This window comes from Mus musculus, chromosome 7 (genome assembly GCF_000001635.26).
Source record: "Mus musculus strain C57BL/6J chromosome 7, GRCm38.p6 C57BL/6J".
Taxonomy (NCBI): Eukaryota; Metazoa; Chordata; class Mammalia; order Rodentia; family Muridae; genus Mus; species Mus musculus.
Genome location: NC_000073.6, coordinates 79321125 through 79336922, shown reverse-complemented (window position 1 = coordinate 79336922; position 15798 = coordinate 79321125). Strand labels below are relative to the sequence as shown.

The window sequence follows — 15798 nt, the reverse complement described above, 5'->3', positions numbered from 1 at the left end:
CCCTACATGACACAAACATGACTAAGCAGGCTAAAATATACAGACTCCAAGACATGGTGTTCCTGTGCGTGGAGCAGTTGAGTCATGTCTGTATGTTCTATGCCAGGCATGGGCCTGGCATTTGGTGGCTACACCCCAGGATGTGAAGTGAGTAAGAGCAAAGTTTGAATCATGCGCAATGAAAACACACACACTGGTCAGCACCACTGTGCTGCGGCCGGAAATAAGCACTTGAGCACCTGTCCCACTGAGTTGAACAACGAGGCTTGCTGACAGCCGGTGGCTGGGGCTCAGCAGCCCCTGTCATTTTCATAGTAAAGGTACTTGACTCATTCCTTAAAGCCAAGTGGAGGCTACCCAAGATGAGTCACCAAGGAAGAAAATAGCTACAGAAATGAAGTTAGCTTCCCTGTTCTTATCTCAGAAAGAAAAATGAATACTTCAAGCTTTGTCAGTGCAGGTACCAAATGCGTCTCCCAGCTGCAGGCTCACACACTGGGATCTTGCCAGCAGCTCACAGTGCTGCCTGTTCAGAAGCTGGGCCGGCTCCTCAGAAACTGTCCCCTAGTGTGCTTGGGCATCTTCACTTCCACCTTCTGTCTGTCCCTCTTCGTGGTGTCCGCTGCTTGACTTTTTAAACAGAGGTAGGACAATTCACATTGTCACTGTGGGATCAACACGATCCCTAACTAGGCCTGCATCATAGAAAACGGCAGATCTGAGAAGTTTACAGAAGCATCTAGGTTGATGATCTAATCAATTGTAGGATGGATGGAACGAGGGAAACAAAACAGAAATGTCTTCAAATGTACTGTCTGGGACAAGGGTATAGTTCAGAGGCAGCACATTTGCCTGGTAATAGTATGTGCAGAGCCCAGAGTCTGAGCCCCAGTACTAGAAAAAGAAAACAATGTGTCGCTCTCCCATAGGTCCCTGGTTCATTTCCCAGCATCCACGTGGTGGTTCACAGCCATCCATAACTCCAGTTCCAGGGACAGAACATCCTTTCCTGAACCTCACAGGCACCAGGCATGCATGTGGCACACAAATACAGATGTTGGCAAAACACTCATACACGTAAAATAAACCTAAAAAAAATGTTTTACAGTCCGAAAATGCAGGAAATAAGGAAAGAAAACAATGACAACCGCTGGGTGTGGACACCTGCAATCCCAACACTTGGGAAGGGGGCAGGAGAATGAGGAGTTCAAGGCCAGCCTTGGCTGCAAAGCAAGTCTGAACTCAGCCTGGGCTACATAAGACCCTGTCTCATAAAACCAAAGGAGGCAACATGTAAATTTACTTAAAATTCACTGTCTGCAACTCTACATGACAGGTACCCTGGGCCATGGGTGAGCTCTTCGGATGCCACAAGTCAAGTGGCCCAGAGTCCCACTCTGTCTGAGAGTCCCGAAGCGTCTGCTGTTTAGATATGGGTACCAGTAAGAGCTCCCTTGACTTTCCAAAGGGTCTCAGTTAGGTCCCTACATTATAGATGGTTACTCTAGGGACAGGGGCGTTTCTCCCTTCCAAGACTGACACTGCCCTTTAGGGTTTCTGGTTTTATCTCGAAGGCACCAAACTATATTAAGAACAAACAAGCAAACAAAGGCATAATTCCACGTTAGACTCAACAGGACACTGAAGTGCTCCTACTCCAAGGCAGAGAATGGCGGAGTAAGGCTGCCACCTCAGGCACCTTCCCTTAGGGCAATACCATAGGGCCCAGCATTTAGAAAACAAGGGAACATTACTTTGTTATTTAAACCGACAGGGAAGAAAGCAATGTGAACAGGTTGAGGTTCAGTCCATCTTTGCTGTCCATGTGCCCAGCGTGGTGTTTCAGGAGAAGACAGGCTCTAAGTTCTTAGGAGACTCATAGTCCCATAGAATCCAGTCACCTTACGAGGGCCAAAGTCAGGTTATATTTGTTCCCTTTGTGTGATTTAGAAGAGACAAAACAAAACAAAACAAAACCCAAACACCAAAATCTATATTATTTCTGTCTCTGACTCAAGATTAAGCTGTCAGGACCACCAGCTTCTTGACTTTCTGGCCACAAAATTTCTAAACATGAAGATAAAATACAGGGAGCAGAGGACCTCTGGCTTGGAGAACACTCCCCAGCTCAGCTCAGCTCTGGGTTATGGGCTTGAACCAACCACGATCCGCTTTGAACATCAATAACTGGGTTCTAATATACTCAGCCAGAGGGAACACAGTGCTTCCTGATTTACTGGCCTTATAGTGTCACAGGCAGAAGCATCATATTCCAAACACTGTCTGGATTAGAAATCAATTGTGTCGAGAACGAATTGACCATCATGTCTATCCTGGCAGCGTTGCAGTGGTAGATGAGGCTCTTTACGATAACAATGCATTAAAAATGTCACAGAAGTTCTCCATCTTCCCTTCCTCTTATTGACTGCATATCCACGGCAGGGTGGACGCCCAACCTGTTCCAGTGCAAGGAGACGTTTAGCAATCTGGATGGAGGCTGGAGAGATGACTCAGTGGTTAAGAGTGCTTAGCTTTTTTTTGCAGCAGACCTGGGTTTGGTTCCCAGCAACCACATGATGGCTCTCATCTGCATGTAACTAACTCCAGATACAGGGGATCTTATGCCCTTTTCCGGTCTTCAAGGGCTCCAGCACAAACGTGGTGCACACAAACTCCATCTGTCTTTGTCTCTCTCTGCCTCACTTTTTGCATGCTTGCACATATGTATGCATATACACACAAATCATAGTAAGTCTTGAAAAATGGCATTAGCAACTTCAGCCCTTGTAGGTGGTATAGTTACCCTAACAGGTAAAAGATATGAGTTTTACTTTTGGTCTGATCAGCTAATGTCATATATTTTAATTTATCAAGAGAGATATTTAATATTTCATAGCTTTAAAAAAATCTACAAAACACCAAGAACCCTGTAGTGGTGCTGGCAGAGGCCTTTAATTTTGGCACTTGGGAGGCGGAGGCAGGTGGACCTCTGAGTTCCAGGCCAGCCTGGTCTACAGTGTGAGTTCCAGGCCAGTCAGGACTCTGTTTCTAAAAACAAACAAACAAACAAACAAACAAACAAACAAACACTCCTACATGGCAACCTAAAAACAAATTGTAAATAGTCATCACAAGTCTCAAGGTTGGAAAGACAGGAAGACAGAGGCACTGTCCCCAGTGGGAGAACCTGAGGCCACACCACAAGTAAAGGTCACATGGGCTTCTGAGAGGATGGAGAGGGAGCTGGAAGAAAGGACAAGTTCAGACAGCCTGGAGATTAGCCGAGGACACTGCTAATGGGAACTCGAGGTTTCATTGCTTGTACTATGGTTAAATGTTGACATTAAGGGATGGGCTGAGGACTTGTGGGAACTCTCTGTAATGGGTCTGCTATTTTCCCGTGAACTTGAAGTACTTTCAGAAACAGAAATTTAAAAGGGAACATCTTTTTCTCTCTTTTATAAAGTATATGGAGTCAGGGCTGGTGACTCTGGTCTATGACCCCAGCTATTTAGGAGGGTAAGACAGAAGGAGGACAAATTTGAGGTCTGCTTGTTGCTACAAAATTTTTTCAAGACCAGCCTGGGCAATGTAGTGAGACTCTGTCTCAGAATAAAGAAAACCAAAGAAAAAGTTGGGGATATAGCTCAGTGGTAGGTCATTTGCCAGGCATGTACAAGGGCCCAGGTTCAATCCACAGTACTGCCTCTCCCCACCATAAAAATCTATGGTACACATTGAAATTAAGTAGAACCTCCTGACGGCTGGGGATTGAACTCTGGGCCTCGTGCATGCTAAGCAAATGCTCGACCGCTAAGCCATACTCTGAGCCTAGCAGCTAGGAGCATTTGTTCTCTAAGAAGACCCAGTTAGGCTCCCAGCAGCTCCATAGTGACTCACAGCAACCTCGTAGCTCCAGTTCTAAGGGATCTGACCCACTTCTGGCCTCTGTGGGCACCAGGCATGCATGTGGTCCACTTACATACATGTAGCTAAAAGACTTGTTCACATAAAAGAAAAAGAAAAGAAATCTTTTTAAAAGGCTAAAGTGTATTGAATACAGCATGTACTGCAATAAAATATTATGCCTGTATTCATTTTAGAAATTGATTTCAGAACTAGGGATGGATCTAGGGATAGAAGAGTTAGTAAATGTGGATGAGACCCTGGGTGTGAGCGCACACGCGCGCACACACGCACGCGCACACACACACACACACACACACACACACACATACGGAGGGTGAGAGGGAGGGGGAGGGCCGAATACTGAAGCCATAGAAGCTTTGAACTGGAGGTGTGTGACCCACACATACCTGGCTAGGTCAGCCCTGCAGGTCATACAACTGCAGAACCAGCCCTATAAAAGAAGTCTCTATGCCCTATATTCGATATCACTACAATGCTGCATCCAGTACTGCAATATTACCGATAACCAGTCTTCTCAGCTCTCTTCTCTACATATATAGACCCCATCTGTTAGCCTCTGGGACGCCCAGGCTCTTGCCCTGTGCAGACTGTTCCTTAGCTGTCCCTTAGCAGATGTGAGGCAGGAGATTATGGAACACTATGTACACCTATTAAAAACTAAGACCTGGTCCCTGTACCTAAGAAGCCTGCCAATAGTGAACACTGTCTTTTGGATAAGTCTGGCAAATAAGCTTAGATTGACTGTGGCTATGTGCTTCTCAGTCTGCCCAAAGTAGCAAGCTGTTCTTTATACGGTCCTGAAGCTGGGATTCTCAGCTGTGTCCCACTCCAGACACTGGAGGATGTTAGACAAATAAAAGACAGACTCCAAACCACCAGGCTCACTTGTGTGCCTCTGAGAAGCTCTTGAATGCCCTGTGGTCTCCCGTCTAAAACGCATCTGACGGAAAGCCATTGCTGCTTAGTGGTTGCTCAAGCATGGGGCAGGGACTCCAGGAGAGGGCGAGGTTGCCTAGGTTTGAGACCTAGGTCACCATTTCTAGCTAGTCATTCAGCCTTGCTTGGGCCTCAGTTTCCTTAGCTGTCAGAGGGGACAACTGACTTAACTTGGTATATAAAGAACTCAGGACAGTTCTCAGCACTGACAGTTCTCAGCACTGAAATCTATACTTGCACTAATAAAATGGAGAGTCACTTTTTTTAAAAGAAAATTATTTATTATATGTAAGTACACTGTAGCTGCTTTCAGACACTCCAGAAGAGGGTATCAGATCTCATTACGGATAGTTGTGAGCCACCATGTGGTTGCTGGAATTTGAACTCAGGACCTTCAGAAGAGCAGTCAGTGCTCTTAACCGCTGAGCCATCTCTCCAGCCCTGAGAGATACTTTGAAATGTTCAAATACACTTGTTTCTCTATACTCTGCTATTCTAATCAAGTAGGAAAGGAGTAATAGACCAGAAATGGTGTGAGGTTGGGATTGAGAAACATACACTGGCTGCTCCTCTGGCTGCCGCACGACCCACGTTAAGACGCTTAACCTCCCTAGGCCTGTGAAGTTGGGACTCGAATTAATAGCTGCCTCAGAGGCAGTGAGAATCAAATGATGAAATGCACAGAATTCTGCACACTCTGGCCCTCATTAGCACGAGATCAATGGAGCTGACATGCAAGGCTTTTCCTTAATGAATTATCTTTCACAGGCAGGCAGCACCGAAGAGCCTAAGAGTGTGTAGTCAGCCATTTAGGGAATTCTTTTGTTAGTGACGAGGGGGCGACGCCTCTGGGTTTTGAACCTTTGAGTTCCAAAGTCAGGGGAAAGGTCTTTTATTATTTGGCTGGGGAACTGCAGAGCAGGCAGAGTATGGGGCTCCTGTCAATGCCTTCTGTTTTCTCCTCAGTCTTCAGAAAGACCAAAAGGGTTTTTCACAGTGAGGGAAAGCCTTGCCTCAGGTCTAGAGAGGTGAGCTTTCCACCAGGGAGAACTCACATAGGCGCATTCGCTCAAGGTTATTCTCACCTGCGTAGCCTCCCCTATAGTCCAGTGCCTCTTCACACCCACACGCCATCTTTCACCTCTACCAGCAGAGTCCTGAGCCAGCCTTTCACAGTCTCTGAGGGAGAGTGCTTCCTAAGGCCAGGCAAGACTCTGGGCACTGGGAAGTCACAGAAGAGGTTACAAAGTGGAGTAGACTTTTGGGACTGAGAGTCAAGAGATCAACACTGATAAATCCATCATTTTGAACATTATGCAAAACAGATGGGCGGAGGTGCACACTTTTAATCCCAGCACTTGGGAGGCAGAGGCAGGCAGATCTCTGAGTCTGAGGACAGCCTGGTCTACAGGCAAAGTTCCAGGGCAGCCAGGGCTATACAGAGAAACCCTCTCTAGAAAATTCATGGGAGACGGTGTAGGGGTGCTGGATAGAGGATCTCGTGGTGCGGATGGGGGTGGTGTGGATGGGGGTCATACTACTTGCATGTAGAGGAGTCAGTGGAGAGCTCCCATACAAAGCTGACATCTTGGGAGAGACTCTGATGACAGGAGGAGGAGCTAAGTGAGGCCACAAAAGGGATTCCCAGAGAATTTGGGCATCCCGGAGATGCGCAGGCCTGAGTCCCTCTGGCTCTCAGAGACTGCTGGGGCCCGGCCTGGTGCTAACATATACTCAGGGTGGGTCCAGGAAGTCTAATTCATGAGCTTGTGGCATATCCTGAGGGTCCAGAGAGCTTCCTATCCCCAGTATCACATCAAGTCACTCACACATGACAACAGCTCGTTACGAACTTGGTAAAAGTGAGGGAAGGTGATCGAAAAGAGATATGCCAAGTGCAATTTTATGGACTTGATGTGAGTTCTAGATTGATCAACTGTGAAAAGGGAAAAGGACAGAACATAGCTGGGAGAAGTGAACCGCTCTGTGTGAACACAAGCCATGCCATTTTAATTGAGATGATATATTGCACTCACGCTTCAGCGATGAGATAGATGGCTCTACCCAGACTCACATACTGAGGCTCTAACATCCAGCACCTCAGCATACAGGTGTATTCAAAGGTGTAATTATGGTAAAGTGGGGTGGTTCAGGCAGGCCCTAATGTAATTAGCTGTATTAGCTAATTAGGATGCAGAGATGTATCCGATAGAAGCACAGATAGAAGACCATGACGACACCCAGGAAGATGGCGGCCAGCTACAAGCCACGGAGAGAGATGGTTATATCCAGGCTCTTGGTTCCGTAGCTTTGGGAAATTAAGTTTCTGCTGGATAAGCCATGAGATGAGGCATTGCTGTTGGCCTGAGCAAGTTATAACATTTTACAGTGTATCGCAGCACAGCACACTGAAATAGTCACAGACGAAATGACTGGCTGGTTGGGACTTGCTTTGAAATAATCTTTGAGAGAGGATGAGGGGGCCGGTGGACTAAAAAAAAGAAAGAGGACCAGTTAAGACTGGTTACGAGCTGCGGGAGTCAGAAGCAGGTGTTGGTATACTGGGCTTTCTGGGTTCATTCTCCTATTCTCTTCTCTCCCTGTTCTGAAATTGTCTACAATAAAATGCAATACAAGGTCTAACAACACAACATAGTAACAATGACAACATACTGAAGAGGCAATAGGAAATGAGACTTATGTTTGTGGCTCTGAAAATCTTGGCTGTACCAGATTCCCAAGTAGCTGGGCCCCCAAGCGCTAGCATCTTTAAAACTTTCCTGGGAGAGTTGTCCCGAGGAATCAGTTGTTACGATCATTGACCTCTACAGGGGACTAGATGTTCTCTATGGGGACTTAGAAAGCACCATGTTCCTGGAAAAGGAAAGTATGAACTGTCAATACAAAGTCTTCTACGTTAATTTATAAATTACAATCCAATTAAAAGTTGTGATAAGCTGTTCTGACTAAGCTGGCGGTACCCACTCTTCTGAAGTTAAGCTTGGTGGCACGCTGTACTTTGGCCAACAAATTATGGCCAGGAGAGATCGCTATCATTTCTAGGTAGTAGCTTCTAGAACCAGGCTCTCTCTACCCACTGTGAGACTGGCCATGTGCCAGCTAGTAGCTGGTCTTCAAACCTGGGCCTCTGCACGAAGTTAGTAAGTAATGAGCCCCAGGACCCCAGGCTATGCTAAGAGTGAGCAGAAATACATCCCTGCCTTTGAACTGCTGGGCTTTGGGGATATGCATCAGCTGGTCTCTCTTGTATGATACAGAAATTCAAATGATTCTAAAGTTCAGCTGAGAGACAGAAAAGAGTGGATGACAAGCGCAAACGCACCCCCTGAAGGGCCAGTGAGCCTGGGTTAGTAATGTCACATGCCAGGCTATGTCAAGTGCAACAGTGATAAAATGAACGATGGCTGATGACAGATATGAAACTCCACAGATGTATCTGGGCTGAGCCATGAGAGATAGCTGATGAATTTAGGAATTTAACATGTGATTAATGGAGGTTAGGTTTTTCACTTCTAGCATGTTAAGGTTAGGCTGCCTCAGTTTACCTGCTGAGAGTGACAAGCCAGGCTTTGCTCTGATATGTCAGCCCCACTTTTATTAAGAGTGCTCCTAGCTCACCGGTGCAAGGATTTACTTATCAAAAATCAATTAATTTGAGCCAAAGCAGCGGCAAAGGCTCGCTCTAGCATCCTGCAAGTCACCACTGACGTGTTAGATTTCAGGAGGCTCTCTGAATTCTAAATTTTTATACCTTTTGAAAGTCATGTTTGACCTCAGCCCTACTAACAGATGCACAGTGGCAGCTAAACAATGTACCAACACAGAGCAAAAGAACAACATAGTCCCAAAAGCCATGTCTCCTCTAGGTGACCTGTCCTGGAAAACGACTACAGTCTAGAAAGACGCCGTTGCCGCAGAAGAACCTGGAGCCAAGGCTCAGCAAGGCCACCTCGCCAGTTGCGGGTGGGCTGCAGTGTCTGGAAACCCGGAGTCTGGTTCTCCTGCCTGGCTCTGCTCGGAGAACACACTCCACCCGGATCCTCCACTGCCCTTTCCTACCTTACTCTAGCCTGTAATGCCTTCTGTCAGGTCTCCCCTGTCTGCTGCCCAGGACCCTCTCGGGATGAGGTGTCTGGTTCTTAGAGACTCAAACGCTCTAATGAGCTGTGCGATGACTCTGAAGGTTGGAACAGCTGGATGTAGGCTTCTGCCTCAGCTCTTCTGCTTATTGGCTCGCACCCCTGATGACATGGCTCCTTTCAGTTTCTTCATCTGATGTCTGTCTGTCTGTCTCTGGGTTGGCTGTGCTTGAGTACATACACTAGGTGTAGGTGACGTCACTGATGGCAGTGGCAGTGGCTTCAACTCTTCTTTTTGTCAGGGTCATAGTCAAGGATGACCTCGCACTTCTGATCCATCTGCCTCTATCTCCAGGTGGTCATGTAAGACCACCGTGGTTTATGCACTGTTGAGGGCTGAGCCCAGTGTTTTGTGCCTGCGAGGTAAACGCTGTTCTAGGTGAGCTGCGCTCCCAGGCCCCTGGTTGGTATTTCTAACTTGCGTGGTGCGCTTGCTATTAGATGGCACTTCTAAAGCCTCTGCTGAGCCTTGTGGCCACGGCACATGTCATTATCTCCTACTTGTCCAGATGGCTTTCTGTCTAATCCAGGATCTTAGAATTACTCCCCATTGTTTTCATCTGTGTTCAAAGTTGTCTCGTCTGGCGATTCAGAGCCAAGCTTTCCTCCACATGTCACATGTCCCCGTGCACCTGGATTTTCATCTATTTCTCAAGCCACTGACCAGACTGACCAGAAGTGTCTGTGAAAGGGGTGTCTTGAGTCACGGGAGTGAGCGCCAGGGTGGAAATGGACTCGGGAGTCACATCCAATGCCGTTCCCTGCCTGCCAAAAAGCATACATGTATAATCTTCCTTTACCTACTCATGAGAGTGGATTGTCACCGGTTACCAACGGCAACATACACGACCCCATGGAAGATCTGACAATACGTACAAAAAAATACGTAGGAATGCCAACTGCATAATTTTGCTGGAAATCTACTTCGAAGATGTCATTAGTGAGAAGAAAATGACAGAGGCTGAGAGGGGAGGATCACACACACAGTCAAGGCCCACTCGGCTACTGATCAAGTTCAGGGCCAGCCTGGGCAACTTGGTGAGCCCCATCTCAAAATAAAAATGCAGAAGGGCTACAGTTCTAGCAAAGCGACATGCTGCTTGTGTAGCTTGAAAAAGACTGTGGTTCAGTCCCTGGTACTTAAGAGAGAAGAAAAAAAAATCTATGAACAAGATACTTATAGCAATATTTTTAAAAATACCGGAAAAAAAAACCCTATATACCTTATGACTATAACTGAACGGCAACAAAGCTCTTAAAGATTCAACATAATGGCTACATACCTTTAAAGTGAGTATAAAGTTACTCTTAGTATATAAACTATTAGTATATAATAAAATAAATAAAACATATGTAAATATGGATAAAGACAGAAGGGGAGAGTGAAGAATTACAAACTGCTATATGGCAAGATTGGAGATATAATGTTCAGTTGTTTCCCTTACAACATATTATAATTTGTTTGCTCGCATAGATGCATCTTTAAGTGTTTATTATTTATGTGTGCATATATAATCAGAAGGGAGAGCCAATGGGAAACAAGAGTGAACAGTCCAGGGCTGGGCATGGTGGTATACACCTGTAATCCCAGCACTTAGGAGGCAGAGGCAGGAGGATCACTGCAAGTTCAATGCCAGCCTGGATGATACCATAAGTTCTAGAATTGCCTGTGCTACCAAGTAAGACCTTGTCTCAAAAACAAAACCACACACACACACACACACACACACACACACACACACACATACACACACACACACACACACACAGAGACAATTCAGAAGTGAGAACTTTGGGCAACAGGGTTTCCTTTAAAGTTAAGAAGCATCCGTGTAAAGTTGACAGCCTGCCTATTCCTGTCTTCAAGGAACTTGAGAACCCAGCAGGCTGCTGGTGTGCAGGTGCCTTTCCACTGACACTAACACAGCCTGCTACATCTTTACCTGTCCGGTAGAATTTGAAGGAACAGGTATTGGAATAGCATAGTGAATGGCATAAGTCCAGCTATGAACATGGTGTCCCTGGATCCAGCAGCACTCTCTGACCAGCCAGGCCCATGAGCAAGGCCATCCCCTAAAGCCCCGAGGAACTGAGATGGATGCCCACCTCCAAAGCTGCTCAGGCACTGCATCATGGATGGCAGTGTAAGCTACTGTAACAAGTGTGTCACCCCATCGTCTCTTGTGGATGTTCAGAAATTCTACACTTATAGTCTCAAGGCAACAGGCTGGAGGGGCTGCACACTCTCTGTGAGGGGCGAGAGGGAGGCTCCATTTGGCCATACCCCATGCTTACCATAGGTGAACATTCGTGGGGAGGTCAGCTCAATGTTGGGGAGGGCTCCCAGGTGGTTTAGCACTGCGCACCGGTAGCCATTTTTCTGGGCATAGTCAACGAAGGTTCGGATATACTGCTTCTCGCTGTGGTTGGCAATTCCAGGACAGATGACCATGGTGATGTCATCTACAGGGTAGAGAAGGAGATCTTTATGCATCCATTTAATATATAAACACTGACATTAACAGGTGTTGAGACAGTGAGATTCTGGACAAGTCTCTCTCCCTCCTTCCTTCCCTTCTTTCTTCCTCTCTCTCTCTCTTGAGAGCCTCCCTTTGCAAGCCCTGGCTGGATTCCACATAGATCTACCTGCCACTGCCTCCCTAGTGCTGGAATGAAAGGTGTGCGCCGCCATGACTGGTCTGTTCTTTTTCATTTTCAGTCTGGTCTATTTTTCATTTTGAAATGCTTCTGTTTATGTTTGCTAAAAGGAAGATGTACCCCTCCCCCGGGCAGGGAAGTAAAGCATAAGCGAAATAAAGCAGCTCTCTTAAGAGTATTCCTTGGGTGCAGACACAAGCACTGATCGCTGCAGGGAGCCGGGCTGACGGGAAGTCATGGATAAGAGACTTAGAGCTGGTTGTGTCCTTTTGGTACCATACTGAGTACCAGCAAGAACGACTGACTGCTCAACCTAAACTTTACGCTACTTGGTTGCCGTTGTTATCACTCTTGTTTTCAGACTGGGTCTCATGTAGCCCACGCTGGCCTTGAATTGCTGATCCTCAAGTGTCCATCTCTTGAATGTTTGGATTTCAGGTGTGAGCCATCACACCAAGTTTAAATTGGATGCTTAAATGCTACAAGTCAAATTATTAGAAATAAGAGAAAGAAAGCATTTAACTAACTATGGTGGGGGCACAGATGTATGAAGGACCCACGACAGTACTTGCAAACGTAGCAGGAACTCCATCCCTAGTCATGTACTCATTCCTTTGGTGACTGTTTGTGTGGAGCACAGACTCCTGGGCCCCGGGACTCCTGCACTACAGCAGCAGGGCCCTAAACAGCCCCAGAAGTAGCTAGATTGGCAGGTGCCATGAGGGACTAAGGCAGGGAGGCACCTCGGGTCTAGAGAAAGGAACCATAGTCTCAGAGGAGGTGACATCTGAGACCTGAATGACAGGGAGGTGGCCACGTGAGGGCATGGGGAGGAAAACTACTCAGCAATTCCAGTTACTTGAAATAAATGAGCTGGCGCACGTTTGCTGCTGCAATTTACCCATAAATAATGACTACACGTCTATAATAAACTAGGTATCTTTGAATAAAAAAAAAAACCATGTTCTCTCCTGGTAGGGACTGCATTCAAAAAGATGCTGGCATCCAACTGCACTTCCTCTGAAGGCTTCATTATGAGGCCTTTGCCATCGCCGTTTACTGTATAGCTGGCAAACGCTCACAGCAGCGGAAACTGGAGTCATTTCTTGGATGAGGTGTCACTGACTCATGAAAAGCAAGTATGGCTTTAATGTGTCCTTTTGTCCCAGGAGATTTACACACCAGGCACCCGAGAGCCTTTATGCCCTGCTGCCCAGCAAATAAACCCACCCTAGATTGCTTTTCCAAGTCCCAGCTTCCCACGGTTCAAGGGAGATAGCATCGCCCACCTCACAGGGCGAGGGGAGGATTGGAGAGATAACAGTAGGAAATGTTACTGAGTCCTGGGGGGCTCTGGGCTCCAAGCTCTTCCTGCCATCCTTTAAGACAGGCTTCCGTACTTTAAGAGGGATCATAATTCTCTACTGACTGTGGCTAATGTGAACTAACACGCACAGGCTGGAGTTAAACCTGATGGCCTGGCCTCTGAACACAATGGGACAGTGGGTGACACAGGCATTTCACACACTGCTCCCCACTGATGGCTGCTCCTCTCTCTAAGGGTGGCTCAACACCAGGACCTAAAGTGGCTCACCTCCAACACAGTGCTCAGCCAGGGGCTCGAAGAGGTCGAAGGTAGAAGTGGCACCATCCGACATGGTGATGAACTTGCGGTGCCCGTAAGGGTGTGGTGACCTCACCCTCCCCATCTTCCCATACAAGGCTGTCTGGATATGTCCGCTTTTCCCCCAGATCAGTGGTGGAATGTATCTGAGAAAGGAGAGGAAGAAAAATAGGAGTGGTTAGTTTCCTCCACATTTATTGAACAAAGGTACCCTAGTTTTTAAGGCCTTTCTCCACACATTATTCTGCACACTAACCATAAACACAATGGGTTCCTTTTGTGATGTAGGGTCTCGTGCATACTGAGTGAGCACTTCGCCACTGAGCTGAACATTTTTAACCACCTTATTATATCCATGCTCTGTTCGTTAATGCCTCCCACGCCAAGTTAGCTTTAGGAACCAACCGTGGTTTCAAATTTAGAGCATCAAGCAATTCAACATGGGCTATTTCTATAATCAAGGGGAAAAGAAAGCAAATAATACCCTTTGAATACATCCCGTGTGACAAGACTGGCCTCGTTATTACCAAATGAGCCAATGTATACAGCGTGGCTCGCATGGCACCTCTGCTCAGTAAATGCTCGCGTCTGCCACAGCTGCTTTGGTTACTCCATTAACAAGAATTCTGCTTCTGGCTATACCACGAAGAGCTGCAGACTCTGCTCAGAGCCTCTAAGTGACTTGGGATATAGAGAGAGCACTACAATAAGCCTCAGAGAATGTGTGAGAAGGGCGAGCAGTATTTGTAGTGGATTAATGAAGGCTAAAGGCTTCTTTGCCTAAGCAAGGTGTGATGTCCTTACAACTGTCCTTTGTGAGGACAACGGTGGCCTTGGAACGAAATACAAGAACTAAAAACCCATTAATTCCTAGGAAAGAGACTGCTCTAATTAAGAATTGAGGATGGATCATGGCCCCGGTACAAGATGATCCCATTTACTGGGAATGATATCGGTTTATCTCACAGCTTTGTATCTGAGCTCAGTGGCTGGGCATGGTGCATGTTCTACAGGAACGAGAATCTCCTGATGGAACACAGTGGTGGCACCAACCTCGCAGCTCTGTATTACGTCCCAGGGGTGTTTTATTAATGATTTATCTTAACCTATTTGTTCATTCATGCTTAACATTTCCCTCAGAACCAGATGGTTCTAGCAGCTCTTTTTCTACTTATTCCTTTTGTATGTGCACTATTAAATACACACGAAGTAACGGAGGTGAAGGTCCACCTTGAGCGAGGCACCAGGCAAACTGCTTCTTTGGGGCCAGAGAAAAGGGAGAAGGGTGTTTAAGTCACAGAACATGGGGCCACTTGCCAGCAGGTACAAAAACCCCATAGAAACAAATGGCTGGATTTGGAAAGCAAGGGCTGAGTGGTCAGGATGGCAACAGAAAGCAGCCTTGTAAAAGTAATGGCAATTGGACAACTGAATACTGTGTAAGACTCAGCCACATAGTTTACAGAATCCTCCAGACTGCCCCCGGGCTATGTAGAGGGAGAAGGGAGAACCAGGAAACCAAGCTTCTGAGGAAAATTAGAGGGACATTTTCCTTCCAGTATGGATAATAATAAAAAAGATAAATGAGGTTAAAAATATAGGAACAGGAGCCAGGTGGATCTCTGAGTTCAAGGCCAGCCTGGTCTACAGACTGGGTTCCAGGACAGCCAGGGCTACACAGAGAATCCCAGTCTCAAAAACAAAACAAAACAAAAAAACCAATCAACCAAAACCAGAACAAGTATATTTCATATGCTACTTTTAAATTTTGCTTAGAATATGATTTAATCTTAGAAAATAACGGCAAAAAAAATTACAGCCAAGTCTCCTGTTGGCTATTTGCAGATTTTGCATATCAGGATTATTGTAGCAGGTATCTTAATGATGACACATACACATCTCCCATCCCCATGACGCACGGCCTCCTCTGAATCTTGGCAACAGCTCCCCCGACCCTTGTGGCCCCCTAACCTCTCGTCCTGTCCTGTTCCACCCACTCCACCATTCAGTTGTCCAATGGAGAGAGAATCTCAGCGCACAAATCCTGCAGCTCTCCGATGCATAGCTTGGCCTAGAGTTGGCTTCACCCTGTACTTCCCTAACTGCATAAGCTGCAGAAGTAAGCCAGCGTCTCAGCTTCACCTCAGATGGGCACTCCTGGGGAACAGTGTCTTTATTCCAGATGCCTAGCTTGTCACCCTAGTCCCTTCTTGCCTTTAGGAGTAGCTCCCTATCAGGTCGGTTATTGGGTCATTGTCTCATTCCTGTGCACTGCTCTGTCCTAGGCACCCAGGTAGCACCATTAGTTAGGAAGTTCTTTCTAGGCACATCTCCTACCACGTTTACCTTAAAATCCATGCCCAGGGACCCACATTAAGCACCAAGAGAGAATTTGCTGAAATGACAGAAAACATACCCACTTAGCAAATCTTAGGTTTTAAAGTATCTTTAAAAGATAGTACATACCGGGCGTGGTGGTGCACCCCTTTA

The 15798-nt window shown here is 46.5% G+C and overlaps 1 protein-coding gene across 1 annotated transcript in view; it reads right to left on the bottom strand.

Annotated features, from left to right (window-relative positions):
* Abhd2 (abhydrolase domain containing 2) overlaps positions 1-15798 on the bottom strand; it is an 88336-nt gene that overhangs the window by 24679 nt on the left and 47859 nt on the right. Inside the window, exons 4-5 of the mRNA NM_018811.6 lie at positions 13279-13454; positions 11322-11489 (exon numbers count right to left, since the gene is read on the bottom strand). Coding sequence (NP_061281.3) covers positions 11322-11489; positions 13279-13454 — 344 coding nt within the window. The remainder of the gene's footprint in view (positions 1-11321; positions 11490-13278; positions 13455-15798) is intronic.